Genomic DNA, 24,110 nt, shown 5'->3' with positions numbered 1-24,110 from the left:
GTCAGCCACAACTCCCAGTGAAAGCGACCTCTTAAAACACAACAAGAAGCACGACTGAATGAAGTTGTCATGTGTCCACGGAAGCCAACAAAAACAGTCCAACCACAACCATTAGCCAACGCTAGCCTGGCAGGGACATGCTCCACAACAAAGCTAGCTGTGAGCCCCAAAAAAAATTCATAACATAGGTTACTGCAAGTTAGTTGACATTTACCATGCATACTACAGCCGGTCACTAATGCAAAGAGACATGTGGCATTACCTGGCCATCAACTTACTTACACATGGGGGAGAAGAAAGGTCAGTTCCGGGTCAAGCTGGGGCCCTTTAGCCGCACATGGGGTCCTCCATGGTTCTCCACCTTGGTAAAGTCAACCAGTAATGGCTCCAGGGTCAGACTGGAAAAGAAATCCAACCTTGTACGTATAACATTAAGAGTTAGTAAACAGTCTATGGATGTTTTAATGGTCCACCAGCCAACTGGGATTTGAGCCGGTTGTCCCCATGGCCAGTCATCATCTACTCAAGACTTATCTCTTTCTTTGTGGGAGGCCTTTACAGACAAAAAAAAAAAAGTGGTTTCTTCAGTGGAGAAATTCTGGATGATGCTTTCACCTGAAGGCCACATACTGCACTGTGCCATCTTGCATGTGGGCAGTCCAGGTGTGTTTATAAAGGTGGAGAGGACCAGTGGTTTAACAGGAGGGTCTTCTCAGTAAATAAGCATATAGAATTTTTAGATGCCTGCCATTTTAATAAACATGCATATGTAAATGAAATATATATTGTTAACATATATGGTCGCAACCTGTTATATGCTACCTTAAAAAAAAATCATAGATATTTTTTAATGTATGTACAGATTTTACTATTGGTATTTCATATGTTATAAAAGTATATCTTCATATATCCAGAGGATGCACATATGTGATAATCACATAGCCCCTTATAGGTGACATATATGGCAACACATATATGACATTGACTCTTGATATTTATGTCATATATTACCTTTCTGTATGGGATATAATAGGAATTTGTTGTTTGCTGCGATATTATTGTTTAAAATCTTATTTACAGCACCTTTAACAGCAACATATTTCAACAAATCCTACACATGGGACATAGCATGAATGAAACATGAATTATTCCTTTTTCAGAGCAACAGAATTTATTTGAACTTTTCATGAATGGCAAAAAAACAAAAAACACATCATTTCTGTTCAATTCACATTATTCTGTCTTATTTTGTAAAGGGTCTATTTTGTGTAACCAAGTACGTCCATGAAAATCTTCCATTCAGCAAAACTGTATTGATACATTTACAGGACAAGCTTGTACAGTATAATGTGCTGCAGAGTTATATCCATAAAAATAAAACAACCATATACTATAAGCTACACTTTCTGTGTATAATACACAGATACACCTCTTAAGCCTATGTACATATGTTCACACACATGCCTAACACTTCACAAATCCAAATTACTCACTGCATCTGACAGAATATGACTTATAAAATAAGGCAGTTTAAATCACCAAGCACTGAACTGAGTTATTTTTCTTTTTCTTTGGATGTCTCACTGTAAGATGAAGAGTATGCTCATTTTCCTCTCGTTAAAATCACAGTCCCAGTTCTCATGACGACAGCCAGTTTCTGTGAATCGTTCTGCCCAAGATAAGCGCTTTCTTTTTTTTTTTTTTTTACTTCAGTCTAGTTCCTTGAACAAATGACATGCAGGCATTTCGTCCAGACTGCGGTTATTAATCCACAAAGATGAAACTGCTCATCTTTTATCAGCCAGGGTTAACTGTGAAGAGAAAGAAAGAGAGAGACGGAAAATGATATGAAAACCTGGGATGCTACCAGGTACAGAATGACAGGACTTCAAAGACACGCCCACACAAAATCCACACTTAGGCCTATTAAACAAGGAGGCTATCCACACAACGCATGAGTAAAATCTGCATAAAGAGCAGACATATATGGAATAATCTTGGTCTGTGTTGTAAGAAGTAAAATATTAAACAATTTGACAATTTGCTAAAAAAAATTGTTTATACAAAGCTAAGCTAACTAGCTGCTGGTTGTAGCTTTACCATACAGGCATGAGAGTTCTATCATCTAACTCCCACCAAGAAACCAAATCTTCCAAATGTCCAACTATTGCTTTAACATTTTACTTTTCAAACGTTCAAATCAAGATTATTCCCAAACCTGTCTGCTTTTTGTGCACTAAGCATGTGCAGACAGCAAATTATCCAAAAAAATCAATCCATTCCTGTGACAATGAAATTTAGACACTGACTTCATGGTTTTCACTCAACTGCAAATCTGTAAATCACACAAAACCATGCCTCAGGCTACATTTAGGCCTCCTACAAACTGCAAACACACATGATTCATGCAGAGGTCCAGTTACCCTCTGTCCCCCCCTCTTTCACTTCTTCAGAAGAATATATCATCATCATCATCATCATCATATATTCTGTTGCCATGGCGCCGCGGATGGCTGCCTCGGTGTTTTGGTGCGCATTTTTTTGCCTTATTTTCTTTATAAATCCAGTTTTCTGCTTTGGTTTCCGGAGCTCTTTCACCAGAGAAGAGCTCATTAATATCAGAGAAACAACTCCAGTGGATTTTTTTCCTACTTTTCTCGACTCATCTGTGGGATTATTGGACATTTTGGTCAGAGGTGCACTGACCGTTGCTCTCGCAGTGAAACGCCGGAGGAGAGGAAAACGTGCCGGTGCGCTTGCGCGTCTCCGCCGGCGCGCACTCCGCACACCTCTCCCAGGTATCTTTCTCTCCAACGTGCGTTCACTGCCCAACAAACTGGATGAACTTCAGCTACTGGTGCAGAAGAACAGAGACTTTTCCTCATCTGCCGTCCTGTGCTTCACGGAGACGTGGCTGTGTGGATCGATTCCGAACTCTGCGCTGGAGCTGGCCGGCTTCCAGCTCTTCAGAGCGGATCGCGACACAGAGCTGTCCGGCAAAACCAAAGGTGGAGGAATCTGCTTTTATGCTAACAGTGGCTGGTGCAGAGACGTGACAGTGATCCTGCAGCACTGTTCTCCTGACCTGGAGACTTTCATCATAAACTGCAGGCCCTTCTACTCCCCCCGTGAGTTCACCTCAATCATCCTGGTCGGTGTTTACATCCCACCACAGGCCAACGTGCAGGAGGCACAGCGGGCGCTCGCAGACCAGATACTGTGTGTGGAGCGGACCAACCCGGACTCCGTAGTTATTGTCCTTGGTGACTTTAACAAAGGTGACCTCAGTCATGAACTGCCCAAATACAGACAGTTTGTTAATTGCCCGACCAGAGAGGGGAACACTCTGGACCACTGTTACACCACAATCAGTGGTGCTTATCACGCCGTCCCCCGTGCTGCACTGGGCCACTCTGGCCATGTCATGGTCCACCTGATTCCCACATACAGGCAGAAACTAAAACTGTGTAAACCTGTTGCGAGGACATCAAAGCAGTGGAGCAGTGAAGCCATAGAGGATCTGCGGGCATGTTTGGACTGCACTGACTGGGAGGTGTTCAGGACTGCTTCCAACAGTCTGGATGAGTTCACAGAGGCTGTGACGTCATACATCAGCTTCTGTGAGGACTGCTGTATCCCATCACGCACCAGGGTGAGTTATAACAATGACAAACCCTGGTTCACAGCTAAGCTCAGTCAGCTCAGGAGGCAAAAGGAGGAAGCTTTCAGGAGTGGGGACAGGGACAAGTTTAAAGAGTCCAAGTACAGGTTTAGCAAAGCGGTGAGAGAAGCTAAACGACTGTACTCTGAGAAACTTCAGCTCCAGTTCTCAGCCAATGACTCTGCTTCTGTCTGGAAAGGGCTCAGACAGATCACTAACTACAAACCTAAACCCCCCCACTCCATTAATGACTTCCGTCTGGCCAACGATCTGAATGAGTTCTACTGCCGCTTTGAAAGACAGTGGGACAAGCCTGACACTAACCTCCACATCAGAGCCACATCAGAACCCCCCTCCTCCCCTACCAAAGGAACGTCTCTCTCTATCCTGGAGAGAGATGTCAACAGGCTTTTTAAGAAGCAGAACCCCCGCAAAGCAGCCGGTCCTGACTCTGTCTCTCCATCATCCCTGAAGCACTGTGCTGATCAGCTGTCTCCAGTGTTCACAGACATCTTCAACACCTCACTGGAGATCTGCCACGTGCCAGCCTGCTTCAAATCCTCCACCATCATCCCTGTCCCCAAAAAACCAAGGCCCACAGGACTAAATGACTATAGACCCATTGCCCTGACCTCTGTGGTCATGAAATCATTTGAGCGTCTTGTCCTGTCCCATCTCAAATCCATCACTGACCCACTCCTGGACCCCCTGCAGTTCGCCTACAGAGCCAACAGGTCTGTAGACGACGCCGTCAACATGGCTCTCCACTTCATCCTCCAGCACCTGGACTCCTCAGGGACCTATGCCAGGATCCTGTTTGTGGACTTTAGCTCTGCCTTCAACACCATCATCCCGGCTCTGCTGCAGGACAAGCTCTCCCAGCTGAGCGTGCCTGACTCCACCTGCAGGTGGATCACCGACTTCCTGTCTGACAGGAGGCAGCACGTGAAGCTAGGAAAGCACGTGTCTGACTCCCAGACCATCAGCACTGGATCCCCGCAAGGCTGCGTTCTTTCTCCTCTGCTCTTCTCCCTGTACACCAACACCTGCACCTCCAGCCATCAGTCTGTCAAGCTCCTGAAGTTTGCAGACGACACCACTCTCATTGGACTCATCTCTGATGGCGATGAGTCTGCCTACAGGTGGGAGACTGAGCGTCTGGTGACCTGGTGCAGGCAGAACAACCTAGAGCTAAACGCTCTGAAGACAGTGGAAATGATAGTGGACTTCAGGAAGAGCCCAGCCCCACCCACCCCCATCTCCCTGTGTGACTCCCCCGTGGCTACCGTGGAGCATTTTCGATTCTTGGGAACCACCATCACACAGGATCTCAAATGGGAGCTAAACATCAGCTCCCTCATCAAAAAAGCTCAGCAGAGGATGTATTTCCTGAGGCAATTGAAGAAGTTCAACCTGCCAAGGACTATGATGGTGAACTTCTACACCTCCATCATTGAGTCCATCCTCACCTCCTCCATCACCATCTGGTACGCTGCTGCCACGGAGAGGGACAATAACAGACTGCAGCGTATCATCCACTCTGCTGAGAAGGTGATTGGCTGCAATCTTCCGTCCCTCCAGGACCTGTACGCCTCAAGGACTCTGAGGCGTGCAGGGAAGATTGTAGCTGACTCCTCCCACCCTGGACACAAACTCTTTGAGACACTCCCCTCTGGCAGGAGGCTGCGGTCCTTCAGGACCAAAACCTCTCGCCACAAAAATAGCTTCTTCCCATCTGCTATTAGCCTCATCAACAAGGCTAGAGAGCCCCACTGTTGCTGATCAATTGCACCAATCACCAGAAAAAATTCCTTGTATGTGAAAGCATACTTGGCAATAAAACTGATTCTGATTCTGATTCTGATTCTGATTCTGATTCTGATTCTGATTCTGATCATTATCGACATCATCCAACGGCCAACTCCAGTCTTTCAGGCCAAACTCAAGCAATCTGAAACAGTAAGTATGGAGTTCACAGATGGGGGGTCAAAACCCTTTAATGAGTCACAATGTGTTGGGTCAATACCATCCACATTCACCAGGGGGCAGTGTAGAGCTGTGAGTAGTTCACGAGTGACTAAATGTTGCTCCTTATGATAAGGGGGTTAATTGGCACAGCAGCGCAGCATTATAGTGGGCGGAGTAGCACACAAAGCTCTGCTACTTACAGTCTCCCAGCAAGAGAGACGTTAGAAAGGTGGGGTCAGAGGTGAAGAGGTCAGTGGAGGATGATACGGAGCATGGGGCCAGAGCTGAGAAATGAGAATCAGGTTAGTAACTCTGTCTCTAATGGTTTGGTGCCATTTTCTACTCAATTAGGTGGCTACTGATGCTGAGCGAGGGGCCGTATCTGAGCAGTGATGCTTTGTAGAGCGTTAATGCAAAGGCTGTGCAAATGATTCAGGGATCCTGTTTAAAGCCAGATGTCCCATGTCAGCTACAGCTAAGATAGAGAATCATCAACAGAGACGACAAATAAGTAAAGCTAGTTTTGATTGTGACTGATTTTTTTTCATAACATTTTTTGCACCCATTTCCCTGGAACGTTATATTTTCTGCTGACAATTTACAGTAAATTGTGATGCTAACAGCTGAAAACACTTCCAGTAAAATGAAAAGAACACAGTAATTAGAAGAAAACGCATTGGACTATTGATAAACACCACAGTTGCTTGTTCAAATAATGTTTTTTAAAATACCTTTTGAAAATGCCATTTCTAAAATCAAATTCCAACCTTTGATAAATTCAAAATGAAACTGTACAAAGAAAAAAGGCCCCCAAAAAACAAGTAGATTAATCTAATGTTCTGTCTTTTTTAGATTTAATTCTTGAAAGACCGAAGCTGTTTGTTTTGGAGCCTCTGTTGAGTGTATGGACGGATTTGTTTCTTGAACTTGCTCTTGCTTTTTACCAACAAACTTGATACAATAATTGTGATATGAATACACTATTTTGTGGTTTTAATAAAACTGGAAATAAGAAGTGTGACCTTGGGAACAAGATGGCCATATTAAGTGTAAACAGTCATTATAGTGATGTCAAAAGAAAAAAAAAACAAGCTATGTTTTAATGTGGGTTCCACATATTTTCTAAATTCACTCAAAATTACAAACTGCTTTTTCCTGCTCCTCACCTGGTCTTCCCTGATGACGGCTGCTGTCTGCTGGGCTGGATCTTTATGGCTCCACGGTGGGTTGACAAATGAGGCGAAGCCCTAGGTGAAGGTCGCGGTGAAAGTTTTGGAGAGGAACGCGAAGTTGCCTCAGGAGGGTTGTTCTGTGCTGCAGAGGGAGGACTCATTGTCGGAGGTTTCCTCGGGATGCGTTTGAGCAGGTGACTGACCCAGCGCTGCTGCTCCTCCCGAGAGTTGGTCAGCAGAAGCAGATCCTTGGCAGTGGACATGTCATAGTTCACTGTTAAAGAAAACAGATTTAAAATAATTAGAAACTGGGAGGTTGATTTTTCACAAACCCCGTTAAAGAGGCATTTTCCAGTATAAACAAATCCAAGTAATCTTACAATCATCAAATGCATCACACACACTGAGTAACCAGAAAAACACCTATTTGATGTAATACAATGGTCCCCTGACAGGCTACTTTATTTCTTTGTATGTGGGCTTTATTCTATAGAGCAGTTTCAGTCTGAAAGTAGCTGAAAGTATTCATTCATTAGTTGATCAAAAGAAAATCTCATCTCATCTCTCATTTTTGAAGCAAAAATAAACATTTGCCTACATTTCCAGCTTCTAAAATATGAAGATTTTCAGCTTTTTTCTCTTTCCTTCATTGTAAATAAATATTTGTGTGGGTAAATGATGGGTGGTTGGGCAAAAAACACCTTGAAGACTGGAAAATCGTGATGAGCATTTTTCACTATTTTCTGACATCTTAAAGTCTAAACGATCAATCAGAAAACTAATCAATAGGTTAATTGCTAATGAAAAAAAATAGTTGCAGTCCTTAATATAAATATAAATCGACCGCTTTGGTCAGCTCAGTGCAGTTAAAGTGTGTGCTTACTAGATATGTGCACACAAATACACAGTATCTACTCCAAATCACTTCCGGAGAAATTTATGAACACTTGACTGAGAATACTGACCCTTGCAGGGCACAATAACTTCCTCCTTCCTGTCAATATGGTCTTTGTGGCACTTGGTGTGGCAGCGGCGGCACTCAAGGGCCGGTGGGGGCTTGAAGACGTGCCACAGCGGCCGAGTGCAGGCCTCACAGCTGGACGGGAAGTGATAGAGAGTGAGGATGAACTCGTGGCCCTTGTGGCTGATGTAGGAAGGGCGGTCCCCAAACGGCGTGGGCTCCACTACGACCTCCTGATCCCGTTTGATCTCACCTTCATTCGCATAGAGGATCTGGAAGGAGAGGGAGAGGGAGAGAGGGAGAGAGAGAGAGAGAGAGAGAGGCAGACAGGTGAATTGAGAAAACCTGATTCATAGAGACGGTGTGCAAAAGGAGGGAGAGTGGATAGAAAGAGAAGGGAACAAGGAGAGTCCTTGCTCATTACCTGGAATATCCTTGGAATTTCTTTGGCATCTGCACGATACACATCAGTGTGAGTGACAGGTCGGACATGAAACAGCTTACTGTAGGAGGAAGAGAGACATCTTAAGTCTTGAGATCACCCAGGATAAGAAGTAATTATTACTCTAGGTACAGAGTGATTTAAACTTTTGTAATTAAAGGGAATCACTTAAATTGGAACAATGAATCAGTTATATTAGTTTAAAGTATTTCCCAAATCACACTTCATCCTTACCCGGTTGCTTACCTGATTTTAGCTCATTCTACTCCCTCTATGATTAGCATTAGTATGTGTCTTAAATCTCACCATTGAATAAAGTAATTACTGTCTATTATATAGCGAGTGGTGAACTGGGGGGAGATTGTGAAGCACTGTGTAACTATTGTTTAAAGGACTCACCTAACATAAACTGTAGCATTATTATCAGTCCTTTGTATTACATGTTCAAACCCTGCTTTAAACGACTCACTCAATATCCAGGGTCATGAAGGGGTTGGCCTGCTCTCGGTCCGTCTCACTGTTGTAGAACAGGATCTTTTTACTGCTCACCACCACGTACTGTAAAGGAAAAGCAAAACAAGGACCAGAAGGGTTAGAGCGGGAAGTGACTCATTAGCAAAGGTAAGCACTGACAAAACAAATCTGTAGATTCGAGAAGTATTGGTGGGTGCATTACTTTTTTGTCCCAGCCAAACCGCTTTGTGTTCTTGGTAGGAAGTGAAATCCAACCCTCCAGCCTGGCGTCTAGTTTGCAAAGGAAAAAAAAACAGGAAGATGTGAACACAATGAGGAGAATGGCCTTTAATCATGTGAAGCACTGAAAAGAACACCTTGACATGTTTAAGCTTTGGTGGCATCAGTCAGAAAGGAAATGATTCCTCGCTAAAGCCAAAGGCCAAGAGACAGCGAGCTCTGCTCTTTGCTTTTTACAAACACTAACAGACTATTTAGTGGGAACTACAAGGATTATAAGGAATCACCTTGGCAAATATGGCAGGTGTGAGCTTAAATAACAAGCTTTTATTTTTAGTTAAAAAAAACTCCACATGCAAACTCCCACATCTCTTACAGTGGAATACATTTCCACAAAGCAGGGCTTCATCAAGCTGTGAGTATTTCCGTGTCCAGTGAACATTAAAAAGGATTAAAGCACAGCAGAGACAGAGTCAACACAGCAGAGGGGATTAACTGCAGGGCTGAACCAGAGTTGGGGTTATTTCTTTCAAAACTGGGTGAATAAAGATGAAAATATTTTGGACGAATGTTAAGAACCATTGTTAGGTCAACTGCAGCTTTAATTTCCATCTCCACTCCAGGTTTAAACCTCCATGCAGGATCACCTGCAGGTTCAGGCTCAGGGGACTGTTCATAGGTAAGGGCCAGGGGACGGTGACCCTGCTCCACCTGACCGTCACCTTCTTCTTCATCCTCAGAGTCAGAGTCAAAGAGAGTACGGGCCGAGTGAAGGTTAGGCCGGGTGTCGATGCAGACAGATTTGTGTGTACGCTGGTAGGTGAAGGACATTGATTCTGAGGTGTGAGAGTGAGTAATGCGCACTGGGGGAGTAGAGGGAAGAAGCATAAAGAGGAAAAGGTGAAACACAACTGGTTCTGAAAGACAAAGAGACTCAGCGTGAAAACAAAGGAAATGGCAAGAACTGAGGAAGAGAGACAGCAAAAAGATAACCGTGGAAGGTGCATGCTGACGTGGATCTGCTCAGGGAACTGGCTTTTTGAACGTCAGTGTGATGATGAGCGTGAGACGGTGTGAGTGTCTACCTGGATATCCGTCTCCCACGTCCAGGTCGTTGCCGCTGCTGATGCTGGTGGAGTCCAGAGAGTGAACGCTGAGGGAGGTGAGCTGGCACCGAAGCTGCTCGATGTCGCTGTCCTTACTGTCCAACGCCATCTGGAGCTCCAAACGCACCTGGTTCTCCTCTGCTATCAGCTGAACGACGGACACAAAAAGCCTTTTACTTCTAGTTCAAGTTCTTTTTCTACTGTGTGCAGTTATAATAAACTAAAAAAATGTAATTACAACATAATGTGTTTGAACACATTTCAACAAATCTTTCTTCAATTCTGTTACAAGAGATGGGAAGTTGTAATTGAGTGTAATCCAAATAACTTAATGTGAGAATTTCTAATTAGAAAATGTGAAAGGGAGTCATGTTAAGTTAATTTCTTGGGCTGCTTTATCAATCGGAGCAGGTTTTTTAATTGGAAGCCTGGTGTACAAACCTTTTATTTGCTTTGGCAATAAGTCTTTATGCTGGACAGACGGTGGGTCGTACAGAGGATAAAGTGTGAACATTTTTGGCTTATGCAGTCCATCAGAAGGAATTTTCCTCCTACACTTCTACAGAAGCCTTAAATATTATCTTAAATCCTGAAAAAGTGATTTATGACTTACTGGCTGGGACATACTGATTAACAATTTTATTCATTCTAAGCAGATAAAGTAATTTAAAGTCCAATCTGTAACTGACAGCGTTCCTATCTACATCTTGCTACATAATCAGGATTTTAATTGGTCAAAAATTCAGCTTTCTCCACTAGCTCACAGAGACACAGATGTTTTGTTTTTTTTTTTTTTTTTTGGTAAATGTATCTGTATATGTTCAAGTAGCGTGGGCGTACTGACCGCCTGCATCTCCATCATTTCTCTCTGGTATTTGATGATGGTGCTGTTGAGCTTCTCCTTCTCTGCTCTCAGCTCCAGCTGCAGCTTCCTGTTCTCCTTCTTCTTCCTGTGCACCTCAGTGTCGATGCTGCTGTGGCCTCCCCGCACCGTCTCCCTCCTGTTCATCACCTCTGCCAGTTTGTTGACAGCCTGAGAGCAAAACAGAACAATAGAAGCTTTACAAAGATGTATTTAGTATATATACACACAAGGAAGCCTGCAGGAATATCAATGTTGCTGCAAGACAGATTTTTATACTTTGCCCAAAGTTCATCACAAGCCTGTAGCTGAAAATTATTCTTAACAACAAATGATGTGACATAACAGCTGTCTGTGGAAAAAAAAAAAATTTAAGTATGAAAGTATGGAAAATGTTCCAGGCTTTCTAGACCTGTGTAGGCGCCCAGACACACACCTGAATTTTTAGTGTCCTTTCATTCTGCAGCTGCTTTTCAAAGGACAGTTTGACAGAGCTCATCTGCTTCTCCTCCTCCTTGACTTTCTGGAGCTCTGTATAAATAGCAGAGATGAATGTCAGTTGAGGACTCATATGCAGTTTAACTCACCATAAGTTTTACAGAAGTAATCCATAACTTATAGCGTCATTCTATAAACATTAATCCCTTCCCTGATGAAGAGATTGAAGCCTACTTTTAATGCGATTTTTACAGCCTTCTCCCTATAAATCACCCAGATATGTAAGACATCTTTTTTAACACATTTTCCGGGGCTGATAGAAATGTCATTTCTGTGAAAAGCCTTCTCTCTCCCGTGCTCATTAACTCAAAATGACACTCACGTTGCATCATGTCTTTCAGCTGGTTGTTGAGCTCCTCTTTCTCGCTGGCCAGGTTGGCAACATCCACTGTCAGAGTGCGATTGGACTCTTCCAGCTGTTAGGGTGGTGACAGGGCAGAAGTGAGCCTCAAAGCAAGCGTGCAAACTTTATTTATGCAGCACATTTTTAAAAAGGGCTTTATAGGAAGAATAAAATGGAAAGAGGTAAAACAATACATCACCATCTTTATACTGTACTATCCAAACTACTGCAGCGGTTTTACTCCAACTGGCTAATCAGGCTGGATTTTAAACCTGGTCCACCAGCTAAAGACAATTACCTACTTGATAATCAACTAATTAAAGGTAACCTGTGGAGCTTTTGACCACTAGTAACTCTCCCTGAGCAATGTATTTGTAAGCAGGTCCCTGCATTGTTTGTATCTTTTTCCTTTTCTTGCTGAGGCTGTTCCACTGATCGACAGTTGGTGGCAGTAACGTGCCAAAAAATGTAGCAACGTGCCGACAAAAGGCAAGGAAGAAAATGCGAGGTAGCAAAGGCTGAAACAAACAACAAAGGTTTCAAAATGCTTAATGTTTTATGAAGAGGGACATTTGAGGAACCGACAAAAAAAAAAGGTCTTGACCCCAGCTGTGATCTCACCGAGCTGATGGTGGCCTCCTTGTCGCTGAGCTCCTGTTTGTGTCTCGCCATCATGTCTTTGATCTCCAGCTCCTTCATGATCTTCTCCTTCTCCAGATCAGAGTACTGCTCCTCAGCGATGGAGCGGGCCAGCTGCTCGGAGTCCGCCTTGGTTAGACTGGTTTCCAGCTGGGCTGCCAGCGAATCCCTGTGGAGGGAGGGAGAGTCGGAACTGTTATTATGGTCTTATTAACTGGACCAATCTTTGAACTATGAAATAAAATCCCTGCTGTCATTATGCTGGTCAGAAATAGACTGCCTGACATACATCAGTATTTTAATGACCTTTTTGTAAATGCACAATTTTAAAGCATTTTCTTAGTGAGAGTATGCTGACTTGTGCTATTTAAAGTTTTATTTTATTTCATTTTATGTCTTCACATCTCAGTTTCCCTTGTAGGATTTGAGCTCTTCTCTTTGTTCTGGTATTTCCTCTGTTCTTTCTGTCTTTCATATTTTAAAAGAAAGCGTCTTGTGTATTTGTTGTCAATGACAGAATCAGATCAAATCAAATCAGATACGTTCAGTAGCTAGTTAAACTTCCATCTTATTCAGGTCATTTCAGTGTTTTTTGCTTGAGTGTTTCTTCACTGGATTCAGCCGGTGGTTAGAACAAACCAGTGATCACAGTTACCTCTCCTCCTGATACTCTGCCAGTCGCTGCTGTGCCTCTTTGTACAGCTTATTCCTCTCATCGCACTCGTCCTTCAGCTCACGGATCTGTGTCTTGTACAGGGTCTTGGAGAACGACAACAGGCAGATTCGATTAGTTTCATATCACAGTAGATACATGTAGACTGTGGAGTGAGCCAAATACTGGACTATTACATTTTCTTCTGCTACGGTGACTAAGCTATGCCGAGTTTTGAACATTTGGCTGTCACTGCTGTTTGTGCAGAAAATAAATTAAAGAATAATATTGGTAAGAATTACCGTGAAATATTGCTCTGCCTCCAATTGGTCCTTCAATTCCTTCAGCTGGCTGTCAGCCTCCTGCTTCTCCCTGGATCAGCACCAAAAATCTGTCAGTCGTAGCTCTGGGCCAACTGAACACCAGAGCCAAAGCACTCTCCTCAAATCAAACATGATGAATGAGATTCGCCACAATAAATTACCAACAATATTACAACATTAACAAACGCTGCCGCTCTGTTTGTGCTCATGTACAATGTACACAATGCTCTTTATATTACTGTGTGTGTGTGTGTGTGTGTGCGTGAGTGTGTTTGACCTGCGTAGCTCCTGGTTCTGTTTCTCCAGGATCTGCTTCATGTCCAGCAGGTGGTTGAGCTCCTGTTTGAGCTGTTTCTCGGAGGAGCGGAGCACTGACACCTGCTGGTTCTGCATCTTCAGTTCGCTCTGGCTCAGACTCCGTTTGTGGATCTCCTGCTCCAGACGTAAGCTCAGGTTCTTCACCTGCACAAACGCACAGGGGAACACACACACACACACACACAGCTTTTTCAGTGGGGGAACTAACTGCCGGTGATGGAAGATATATGAGGAACAATTTTCATAATGGATTACTCTAGCAAACCGAGCCCAAGGTGTCACCTTCTTATTTCTTATCGTAACATCAGATAAAAAACTTGAGTGGACTCAGTTTTGACATAAGGAAATATGTTGGAGAAAAGCTGCGACTCAAAATAGAAAAACAAAACCTCATGCTCAAAATTTGCATTTAACAGAAAATGACTTAAAACAACTAAATTGAATATTAAAAATTGTTGTAGATTTCCATTAACTGATTGTTTCAGCAGCATATGATGCACATATGTTATGGTGAGTGATGGAGACACGATTTCATAGGCAATTATTGAGTGTGAGGTTGTTGCTACTGGAAAATGACCTTCTCTCTCATAGAGAGACAGACACACCTCTTCACAGAGTTTCTCCTTTTGTGTCTGCAGCTCGTCCAGTTTGTGCCGCGCCTGCTTGTAGTCACAGTCCAGCATGGAGTGGTCCTTCTCTAGCTGCAGCATTTTGCCCTCCACCTGCAGCTTCAAGCTGCGCTCCTCCTGCAGGGTGCACTCCACCTCTGGACCAAAGGAAATGACCAGGAAAACCCATCAGGAGGGTAATCTATGCTGCACTCAATATCACAGTATTGACAAAACAATTTTTTGCCTTTCTCTGTGCCTGCTGGGGGCATCGGATAAATGGCAGAGAGCAATAAGAACAATGAGAGCACAGCATTTGAAGGCCAGCCTCTTATAGTTTTCTGTCAAACTAGAATTATTTTCAAATGCTGTTTGTCCAAGGTGTACTCATCGATCAGCCTTTCACTTTTTTCCAGTGGCTGTTTCATTTCTGCTCCAACCTTCCTGAACACTTTTCGTCTTCATGATTAATAAAACATTCTTCATCCATTGTTTTTAATCACCTCAATATCTCTGTGTGAGGTGAGGTCATTGTGAGTAAATTAACTTTAAACTTCCAACCTAATCCTGATGCTGTCATCTATCCTGCAATCGTACTTGCTCGCTCACCTTTTAAGGCCTCGGACTTCGCCTCCTCGATGGACTGATAGATCTTGTTTTTATCAGTGAGTTTGGCTTTCGTGGTCTTGTGCTCTGCCTCCTCCTGCTCCAGACTCTGCTGCAGCGACTTGAGCTTGAACATAAGGTCGATCTCTTGGTTGCTCTTTTCCTACAGAATCACAAGTTAATATTAGGCTTCTAGTGGCTAATATTAATAGGAAAACGTTCAATGCCAATGCAAATAGAAATGGTTCACCAACCTTCTCGAGGTCATTGAGCTTCTCCTGTAGCTCCTTCTTTTCAGACTGGCCCTTAGAGAGAGAGGACTTAAACTCTTTCACCTCGTCTTCCAGGCCAGAGATACGTCCTGGGAATGGGGAAGACCGAAATAAGAGCACAACAATTACAGAAAGTAAAGAGGAGGGTTTGTAACTTGTCTGTTGTGATGCTCAATGCCAGAATTAGCAAGGGTGTGACATGTTTCGAGAGAAACACGCAGTGAATGTAAACACTTCATGGAAATGCACCTGAACTATTCAGCTTGCAACAGACATGATCTAAGGTGAGACATTACATAGAGCGCCTGCACATGTTTGCCTGCTGTACATAAAAAACACTCCGCTTCATGTTTATTTTCCCTTCGACTAACTCCACCCACACGGAGGTTTTCACCATGAGGCATCACAGCAAACAGGCAGCACCGTTGTTTCGTTGCGTCCCCTCTGACCTCAGCTGCTGGCCTCTCTGCACGGACTGAACACGTTTAACTTTCCAAACAGAGTCTCACAAGAGGTGCTGGCTTGGTTCCGGCTTTGGCTTTTACAGCCTCTTGCCTCACTCTCGGCCTTTTGAACAGATATTTCCACCTATGATCGGATATTTCCCAAAGCCTGCTCCAAAAAAAACGATTCACACGTAGCGCCCTGTCCAGCCTCCAGCTACGAGTTGTGTAATGCCTTTTTTCCTGCTACTGAGGAGATGTTCAAAGCAGTTTCTTTGAAAGATCACAGTTTGATTACCTGTTGTTATGGCAGTGAATTAACCTTTTTGATTCTAATACTGGTAACCTTATAAAATTTTTATAGACACATTAAACTTTGGAACTCAAAAGGCTTTTAAATAATGGTTGGCTGGTTGTTTAAAGTGGTGATTAGTGCAGTAAAATTGTATTTTTCTTCTCATTGTCAATTTCCAACCACAGTGAGCAGGCTATGTGTTTGCTTCTGTGGCTACAGCTGAGAGTTATGAGATTATGTTTAGCAATGTCAAAATGCTAAGTTTTTGTAACAGCAGAGCAAAAGTCATGAAGGCAGCTAACCAGCAGTATTGTCCATTACACTTTAATGTTTCTCTAAATATATGAAGAATGAGTTATTTCTAATCTCAAAGGTTACACAGTGTTCCTTGAAATCTACTGGAAGCTACTTCTCCAGTGTAATAGACAGCCATATCTCACCCTGTAGGTCAGTAATAGTTTCTGTCCCGAGGTTGCGGGCTCTTTTCTCCTCCTCCAGCTTGGCCTGCAGCCCCATCAGCTGCTTCTCCAGCTCCATCTTGCTGTTTTCCAGCTGGCTGCACTTTTCCTGCATCTCCCTGAGGCTCACCTCCAGGCTCTGGGCCTGTTTCTGCACCTCTCCTTGACTCTTCTTCAGCCGCGCTGCCACCTCCTGTTCAGCCTGAAGCATAGCGTTGGCCTCCTCGAGCTAGCGATGACAAAAAAAAAAAAAAAAAAAAGACAAGATAAGACGTTTTTCCCCCCTGAAGGCTAAACTGTGTCAGTGCAGCAGCAAAATTAAAGAGAGTTTAATGATGGATAAGTACAGCAACCACAATTGCTTGCTTGATGGATTATTAAACTAGCATGTTTGATTTGCAGTGATACATTATTAAAAATGGCCAATAGAAGAAAGACAAAGCTTTGTAAAGCTGTGTTGGGTGAAGCTGAAAAGCTTCCCCTCACCTGTTTCTGCAGATGGATGTTCTTCTCACTTGATATGTGGGAATTCTGGTTCCTCTTCCTAAGATCTTCTAGCTGGTCCCTCAGGTTGTTCACTGATGAATAAACGCACACATATAAGAGCTAATGCAGTATTTGATATGACACATGCAGTGGACCCTGGAAGTACCATGATCCACCCAAAGAGAGCCTGTATTTATCATAATACAGTGGGACACGAGGCTCCTGTGATGTCTTCTCTTTCATTAAGTTAAGACATTTATTGATTTCGCAGGTGAATATATATCAAAATGAGAACAGCTTTCATGCCTAACATTTGGATAGGATTGTTCCCAGGGGCTTACGTTCATTCTCCAGGCTGCGTTTCCTGTCAGTCTCAATCTCCACCTTGCGCAGGTTTTCGGCGCTCTGGTGCTGCAGCAGAGCTCGCTCCCTCTCCAGCTGCCTCAGCGAGGCCTCCACTCTCTGCCTGCTGTTCATCTAATCAGAGAGGGGATCAAAAACAATGTGAGTGGAATGAACTCGGACCCACTTCACCATATCAGGCAGGTGCTTGAAATGCATCCGTTCTTCCATTCACGCTTACCTCCTTATCTAATTCTTTGACCAGCTTGTCTAAACGGTTGGTGGCGTTTCTGGGAGAAAAAGAACAAGTGATTTTACAGATTTCTGCCCATAGTTCATTGAATTAAGAGGAGCTTGACTTTTGTTCTGATATATACAGGCTTCAGTTTTTCTTTTATATGCAAATTTATAACAAAAAGTACTCGAAATTTCCACACAGCCAATTTTCCTAATCAAACACTAATGGACCATTGTCGGCATACACCCGATACAGAACAGACTGTTCTTTCACTGTGGTGATTGAACATGTTAGAAGGGATTTTCTTTTCCTTTCTTTTAAACATCTGCCATTATCAGAAACTCTGAAACCTTCAGCTGTGTAGGATGGGATGCCACTCCCAATCTTATAATCGATGGCACACAACATGAAATTCCCTTCACTGAATGAAAAAAACTGTTGATCTTCTCAGCAATGGCCTGTTTTACTTATAGTAATTACACCGATGTCCCGAAATGAGTTTGGTCATGATCAACATAGGCATTCAAATATTGGATATAATTTGGACAATTATGTATTTATCTCATGACATTCTTAACCCAGAGTTTTAGTGATTAATTGCTTGATTGGGACACTATATTGTGAAAGAAAATTTGTACAGTATATAATACATTTGCAATGTCAGAACCAGTATTTATACTGAAAACAAAAAAACACTAATGGTGCTCAGCTCATTGTGTTTGTTATTTGTCCCGTCGTACTTGCACTTTTGCTCCAGCTCATCTTTGGCCTGCATCTCATGGTCGAGCTGATCCTCCAGCTGATGAAGCTTTTTCTGCAGCTGTTCAAAGAAAAATACGATTATCTAATGCTCATCCCCATCTTTTAGCTCTCCTCTTTCGCCTTAATATTAAAGCTGCACACACAAAAGACACCCACCTCTTTCTTACTGTCCGAGCAATACTCCTTGTCCTCAGAGTTTTCCTTACAGTCCTCTATATTTTCCAAAGAGCCGCTCTTACTTCCCTTCAGTAGCCTGAGAGCGACAGAAGGACAGATGAGAGCCATGAGTGTTTGTAACTGAGTTCACTTGAGGTGCTTTTCCAGCTCTGACAACATTCATCTATATCCACAGGTCCAAAGACCAACAAACAAGTGATTCATTTCCGGGGTAGGGGGGGTAGTTGGCGGCGCTGAATGAGTTAAATTTACTGCATGACTTCATGGTTAGCACTTAGAAAGCAATCCACACTGAAGACCCATAAGCTCATGCATGGAGAACAAAACCTGGAAACCAGCACTGTGGAAAAAGCAATAAGGTCTGAAGATCTTTCAGGCTTCTTCTTTCATCTGGATGGGTTTACCTTTAGAGAGGTCCTCCAACCCACACTGTGTGCTGCCAACTGCTCACCATCATGGTGGGCAACTATCTCTGGGAATCATTACGCTACTCTGTGCCACATCCCTGCAGTGAGTGACCACAGAATCTGAAGTCATTTTATCACCATTTTAGGGCCGCTAGCGCACTTTAGCGTCAGCGGTTCTTGCATGGTATGCACAATTTTTTTTAAATGGAAATGCAACTATATGTACTGATAAACAAGATAGTTTCAGAAAGCATTATCGCCAAATTTATAGTTAAAGATGCAGTGTATCTAAAATCAGAGGAAGGCTGGTTTGCCTGCAGGCAGACTCTTTATTAGCTGCCCACCATGTATTCATTCATGTCTTAGCCAGATATTTAGGCTATTTTGCCCACCACCTGTATATACGTACCTCTGGTGCCCTGAATTTATTGTCACTTACTGACTTAAAAAACATTTTTTGACCTTGATCCTGTTTTCTGAGCTCAGTGGAAAAAAGACACTAACTATATGAACTTTCAGCTTTATTAGTACAAGCCAAAAACAGCCCTGGAGGTTAAAACATAGATGAAGCACTATAAGACGATGAATCCAAAACACAGGTTTTGTTTTTCATTTCTCCTCCCTATTGAGACCAGGGCTTAGAAACTAGACTTCATCATAAGCGAAGAGGGCAGTTAAAGGGGCTATCAGAACAAGGCAGCAGTGTGGAGCTCAAACAGGCATACAGTGTCTGACTGGTGTAGGACTGTATTAAAGGTACGGGTGTGAAGCTGTCTTTTTCTGCCTCTTGCATTTTAAGCACAGCTCTTTACTTAAGCCTGTTTCCTGAGTCTAGAGGCCTTTGCAAAAATATCCCCAAAAAAGAGCACTGCATGTTGAGGGAAAATCTAGATCAAATCCCAATGATGCTGACAAAAGTACATTAACATCCATTTAAACTAAAAATATAAGATCAGCAAGCGTTGGATCTAGATGAAAGGAAGTAAAATATTAGAATAAAACACTTACTGGTCCTCCTTGAAGTAAGTGAAGCCGATGAATGGTAGCTGGTTGCCCACAAAGGCTCTGGGTGGAGGAAAGGTCTCAGCATCTCCTTTATCAACCTCTATGTCATCAAAGTTAGTGGTGTCTATGTCACTGCTCAGCTCTGGCACAACTGGGGCCACAGCTGGAAGACAGAAACAGAGAGAGAGAGAGAGAGTCATGGAGCGAAAGTGGGTGAGGAAGAGGAGGTGCAAGCCAGGAGGGGTCGGGGAAAGAGAGAAGACGATGTTTTACATAAACTGTGACTATCGAAGATTAAGACCTGACGCTGAAGATATTTAAGTGCTTCAACAACTTCTTAATGGAGACTATATTTTTTCAGTAGTGCTTCTGAGTAAACTGCGTGCCAGCTTTGGCTGTGCTTCCAGTAGGAGTGAGCTTTCTGCAGGTTGGCGTGAGGCTGACACCACTCCTTTTCCTGTACAGAGCTCGCTTTGTGCACCACACACAGTGCCTTTCAAAAATGAGGCCTAAACACGCCAGGAGAGAACGCTCCTCCTGCTCTCCTCTCACCGGAGCAGGCGCAATTTAAAAGTCTGCACGACTGGCAGACAAAAATGTGCCAAGGAGCCAATCAGATAAAAGTAAGCCAGTGCTTTAGCCTATAAATGGCTCCTAATTAAGACAAAAAAGCAGCCTGTGTGAATCAAACTTCCTCAGACCAGAGCAATTCTGGCTCTGGTCAAAGAGCTTATTACTGTTAGGTCAAGTCACAACCCTCAGTGTGACAAACGCGACTCAAACATGGTGGAGAAAATACAGGGAGAGATCAAGCGCAGGAACGAAACAAATGAGGGGGAAATAAAAAAGAAGAGGCAGAAAAAAAAAAAGCCAAAATGTGGTGAGACAGAAAGAGACACAGGCCGCTCTATGGAGGCCCTTGCGGCACAACTTCCCAGAATGCTCTCTGATAGCGGGCGGCTAATGACAGGCAACCGTGGCCACAGTGAGAGTGAGAGAGCGGGAGCAACCCTCCAAACTGGGGTGCCCCTCTCATTAGAGCAGTCCACACAGCCCGCACAGCCTGCCCCGCCCGCCGCTACGGGGGGTGCTGCCTCCCATCCATCCATCCATCCATCCATCCATCCATCCATCCATCCATCCATCCATCCCAGTGCTTAATAAGCTTGATACACATGAAGCCAACATGGAGAATCTTCAGCAGAGCCCAAGCACAGAAAGCTGGGAGGTACATGCAGCTCTGTGGGATGCCAGAATGGGAACAGTGTCTTGTTTTCAGTGTGTGTGTGTCTGTGTCTGTGTGTGTGTGTGTGTGTGTGTGTGTGAGACAGGACATGCATGTGCAAACATGAGGAGAGCTGAGCAGCGCAGCAGTGGCACCGAAGTGGTTTCGTGTTCCAGACTGCCAGGCTCTGATCAGAAGTTCTCTCTGTCGTCTTAATCAGAGCCAGGTGAAGCAGAGAGACGGCGAGTCAAAGAAAAAGAGCCTGTATGTAATTATATACAGACAGAGGTCCTGTTCATATTGCTAATATATCCTCTTTCCTTATTTCCTTCCTTCGTCTTTCTTTTTTCCTTCCTATGTAAATGATGTCTGAAGTATGAACTTGATAATGATGGATATCATAATAGTAGTATTATGTAGTATTTTATAAAAAAGCATTGAACATTCAAACTGATATGTATTTGATTTTATTGACCTTATTTGACCCAGATTAGTTGATGTGTTATGTTCATTCTTTTTCCCTTTTCTATACTTATTTTTTTAACACACATTTGAGTCATTAATTCTAAAGGGATATATACTAACTTATTTAACCTGAGATAACCGTTTTATGACTGTAAATAAAGACAGATTTTTGCATGGATGATATGAAATCTGTAAATGTAAATGAAACCATAGAGAAAATACAATAAAACACTAAAATCACAATTTGTTTTGTTCCTGAACATTGTAACACCATCATATTCTTACGTTAAACAGTAATTATTATTTAACAACATTAAATCATTCAACATTAAAACATCCATCAGCTCCTTGACACCATTTAAGAAATGATATTCCTACTTTCATTCAATCTGCCTTTCAGTTTCGTCACTGTATATATTGCTCGTCTGGGTGTATGCCATGTCATGTATGCCATGTTTAATCAACTGAAGGATTTAGGTCATAACTTTTTCGTATATTAAACTGTCTGCACTTCATTTGCACATTTAAGAGGTATTAGAATAATATTTACAGCCAATTAACACTGCCAACAAAACACTGTGTTATTCTATCTAGTGTAAAAACCTGTAGTAAAAATGAATTCTCTCTATGGTATACCTCTGGAGTGAGATCCATAGGCAGCTGGTTATTGCTGCAGGTTTTGTGCATCATGTGCTCTGTTGCTCTGTGCAGCACCCAGCCATATAATGTTAGATATGAGCAGGGAGCATATGGAGAACATGTGCACCATATATGCAGGCTTAATGGCTCAGGAGACGGAAATAAACTATGAACAAAGGCTGAAACTAAACAGACCTGTAGGGGAACGTGCTGGATGTGATAAGAAGTTTGAGGAATGGAAAAAAAAAAGTGACACATTACCAGAGATGGAAAGAAATCTGCACCTGCATTGTGGGAATTAAAAATCAAAGTTTATAAAGATTCAAAAACATGCAAACACTTACTTTCTCGGATGTTGTCAAAGGTCCACTGGTCGTTCTTGAAGAAGGGGTGGCATTTAATCTCATCCACTCCAGTGCGGCCTAGACGAACCGTCCTGCACACAGCAACAGGACCAAGACTGTGAGCAGAGCCTTCTCGGCCCAAACACAAAACACACCCTGCTCCGCCCCTCCACCCACCACCATCACCAACATGTCATCCCAAACACACAGGCTAGTGGAGTGACCACTCGGCCCTGACCACACTGACCAGCATGGAGAGCCGCATGACCACTGGTGGATGCTGGACACGCCTGAAAACCTCCTCTGACCAGTCAGAGCCGAGATAATACAGATCCAGGAGGAGAGAGGGAGTGAAGATAGCAGGATCAGAGTGCAGGAGGCAACATCAACACACCTGACTGAGTCAAACACGACTGCTAGAGCTGCTGCTGCCTTCCCTGCAAAGACTCTAAACACTCTCTCTCTCTCTCTCTCTCTCTCTCCTTGTCCCCCCTTTCCTCCCTCCCTCACCGCTGGGTACAGGGCTGGAGGGGTGCGGCAATTTAGGCTTGCCACGTGTGGGACATTCCAGACCCAGCCAAGAGGAAGAGAGGGCAGGGGTGGGGAGGAAGAAAGAGAAAAAGGAGAGTTTTTAAACCCCCACAAAAAAAAAAAAAAAAAAAAATTAAACATGCAACCAAGCCAGGCTTATAACAGTGCCCAGAAAACTGCAGGAGTGCAAAGGAGAAAGTTACAGCAGAAAAAAAGGAAGGATGGAGAAATGGAAAGTGACACCAGGGAAAGGTAGAAGAAGAAATTTACAAGAAATCTGGGGAGCGATGAAAAACATATGAGGAAGAAGGAGGCTCCAAAATCTAAAAAGAAGAAGATGGCAGTGCTTGCAGGAATGATTCAGCAACATGGTGACAGTGACAGAGCATGTGGGTTAAGTGGTGAATGCATTCATTGGTCAGTGTTAAAGGTGTGTATGTGTATGTGTATGTGTGCATGTGTGGGTGTGTGGCTTGGTAGCTGTACACACATGTGAGATTCTGCCTGTGGTGGGGAAAGTAGTGACTGAGAAAGTAAATAAACTGTGTGAGGAAAAATGAAAGGCTGCTCTGTGTTGAAGCAGAAAGGGCCTGTGTTCGAGCCCTCCAGGGGGAGGAGCTACTAATGTAAACAGGAAGTGGTTTCTGCCAGGGGGCTGGGCCATGAACCAAGTACATGATCCACACCCACACATCCATTCATGTAATTTTTACCTTTAACGGTGATATGTTACTACTGTTTCGGAAAATTATTTGGTGTTTTTAAAAAATGTATATATTATATATATATATTTGTGACCTAAAGGTCTACATCTTCAGTAGGTACAAACAAGTTGGGGTATAAGTGACACACACAGGCTGGGAAAAGAAAGTATTGAGGTCTTCTCATGGGAGTTGTTAAAAGTAAGAAACATATCAACATTATACATCGTCAGCATTATTCCTTTGAAAACTTCTTTCTTGAATTGAATAATCTCCTGCTAATACAGCAGTGAATTTACTCCTGCTCCACTGAATGCAAATTACTTTGTCAACTTTGCCAAATCTAATCTTTGCCACATTCCTCACACTGTTCATTTAAGATGTTGTTCTTAATGCTCTAAATGCACAGAAAGTTACGTTGAAGAATGACTGGACATTTAGTGTCTTTACGACCAGATGTTTTTTCTA

General features: G+C 43.2%; 1 protein-coding gene across 7 annotated transcripts in view; it reads right to left on the bottom strand.

The window, feature by feature from the left end:
• Positions 1–1,148: 1,148 nt before the first annotated feature.
• LOC139612174 (rho-associated protein kinase 2-like) overlaps positions 1,149–24,110 on the bottom strand; it is a 33,377-nt gene continuing 10,415 nt past the window's right edge. Inside the window, exons 1-29 of one of the 7 annotated variants that reach the window (XM_071467468.1) lie at positions 22,658–23,097; positions 22,411–22,502; positions 19,741–19,900; positions 18,305–18,401; positions 18,127–18,206; positions 17,390–17,438; positions 17,148–17,283; positions 16,807–16,898; positions 16,303–16,549; positions 15,107–15,213; positions 14,856–15,015; positions 14,244–14,404; positions 13,598–13,782; positions 13,300–13,369; positions 13,001–13,104; positions 12,328–12,514; positions 11,686–11,779; positions 11,302–11,396; positions 10,848–11,036; positions 9,983–10,151; positions 9,545–9,760; positions 8,881–8,948; positions 8,674–8,762; positions 8,187–8,265; positions 7,767–8,034; positions 6,796–7,075; positions 5,560–5,612; positions 2,424–2,484; positions 1,149–1,811 (exon numbers count right to left, since the gene is read on the bottom strand). In XM_071467468.1, coding sequence (XP_071323569.1) covers positions 2,450–2,484; positions 5,560–5,612; positions 6,796–7,075; positions 7,767–8,034; positions 8,187–8,265; positions 8,674–8,762; positions 8,881–8,948; positions 9,545–9,760; positions 9,983–10,151; positions 10,848–11,036; positions 11,302–11,396; positions 11,686–11,779; positions 12,328–12,514; positions 13,001–13,104; positions 13,300–13,369; positions 13,598–13,782; positions 14,244–14,404; positions 14,856–15,015; positions 15,107–15,213; positions 16,303–16,549; positions 16,807–16,898; positions 17,148–17,283; positions 17,390–17,438; positions 18,127–18,206; positions 18,305–18,401; positions 19,741–19,900; positions 22,411–22,502; positions 22,658–23,082 — 3,987 coding nt within the window. In that variant the 5' untranslated portion in view covers positions 23,083–23,097 and the 3' untranslated portion in view covers positions 1,149–1,811; positions 2,424–2,449. Of the gene's footprint in view, positions 1,812–2,423; positions 2,485–5,559; positions 5,613–5,829; positions 5,914–6,795; positions 7,076–7,766; positions 8,035–8,186; positions 8,266–8,673; positions 8,763–8,880; positions 8,949–9,544; positions 9,761–9,982; positions 10,152–10,847; positions 11,037–11,301; positions 11,397–11,685; positions 11,780–12,327; positions 12,515–13,000; positions 13,105–13,299; positions 13,370–13,597; positions 13,783–14,243; positions 14,405–14,855; positions 15,016–15,106; positions 15,214–16,302; positions 16,550–16,806; positions 16,899–17,147; positions 17,284–17,389; positions 17,439–18,126; positions 18,207–18,304; positions 18,402–19,740; positions 19,901–22,410; positions 22,503–22,657; positions 23,098–24,110 lie in introns of those variants that run through there. The other 6 variants (XM_071467464.1, XR_011686455.1, XM_071467466.1 and 3 more) reach the window with 6 other exon arrangements.

This window comes from Trachinotus anak, unplaced genomic scaffold (assembly GCF_046630095.1).
Source record: "Trachinotus anak isolate AG129_WGS33_773 ecotype Australia unplaced genomic scaffold, CSIRO_AGI_Tana_v1 ptg000031l, whole genome shotgun sequence".
In the NCBI taxonomy this organism is placed as follows: Eukaryota; Metazoa; Chordata; class Actinopteri; order Carangiformes; family Carangidae; genus Trachinotus; species Trachinotus anak.
This window is presented reverse-complemented; position numbering and strand designations above follow the sequence as displayed.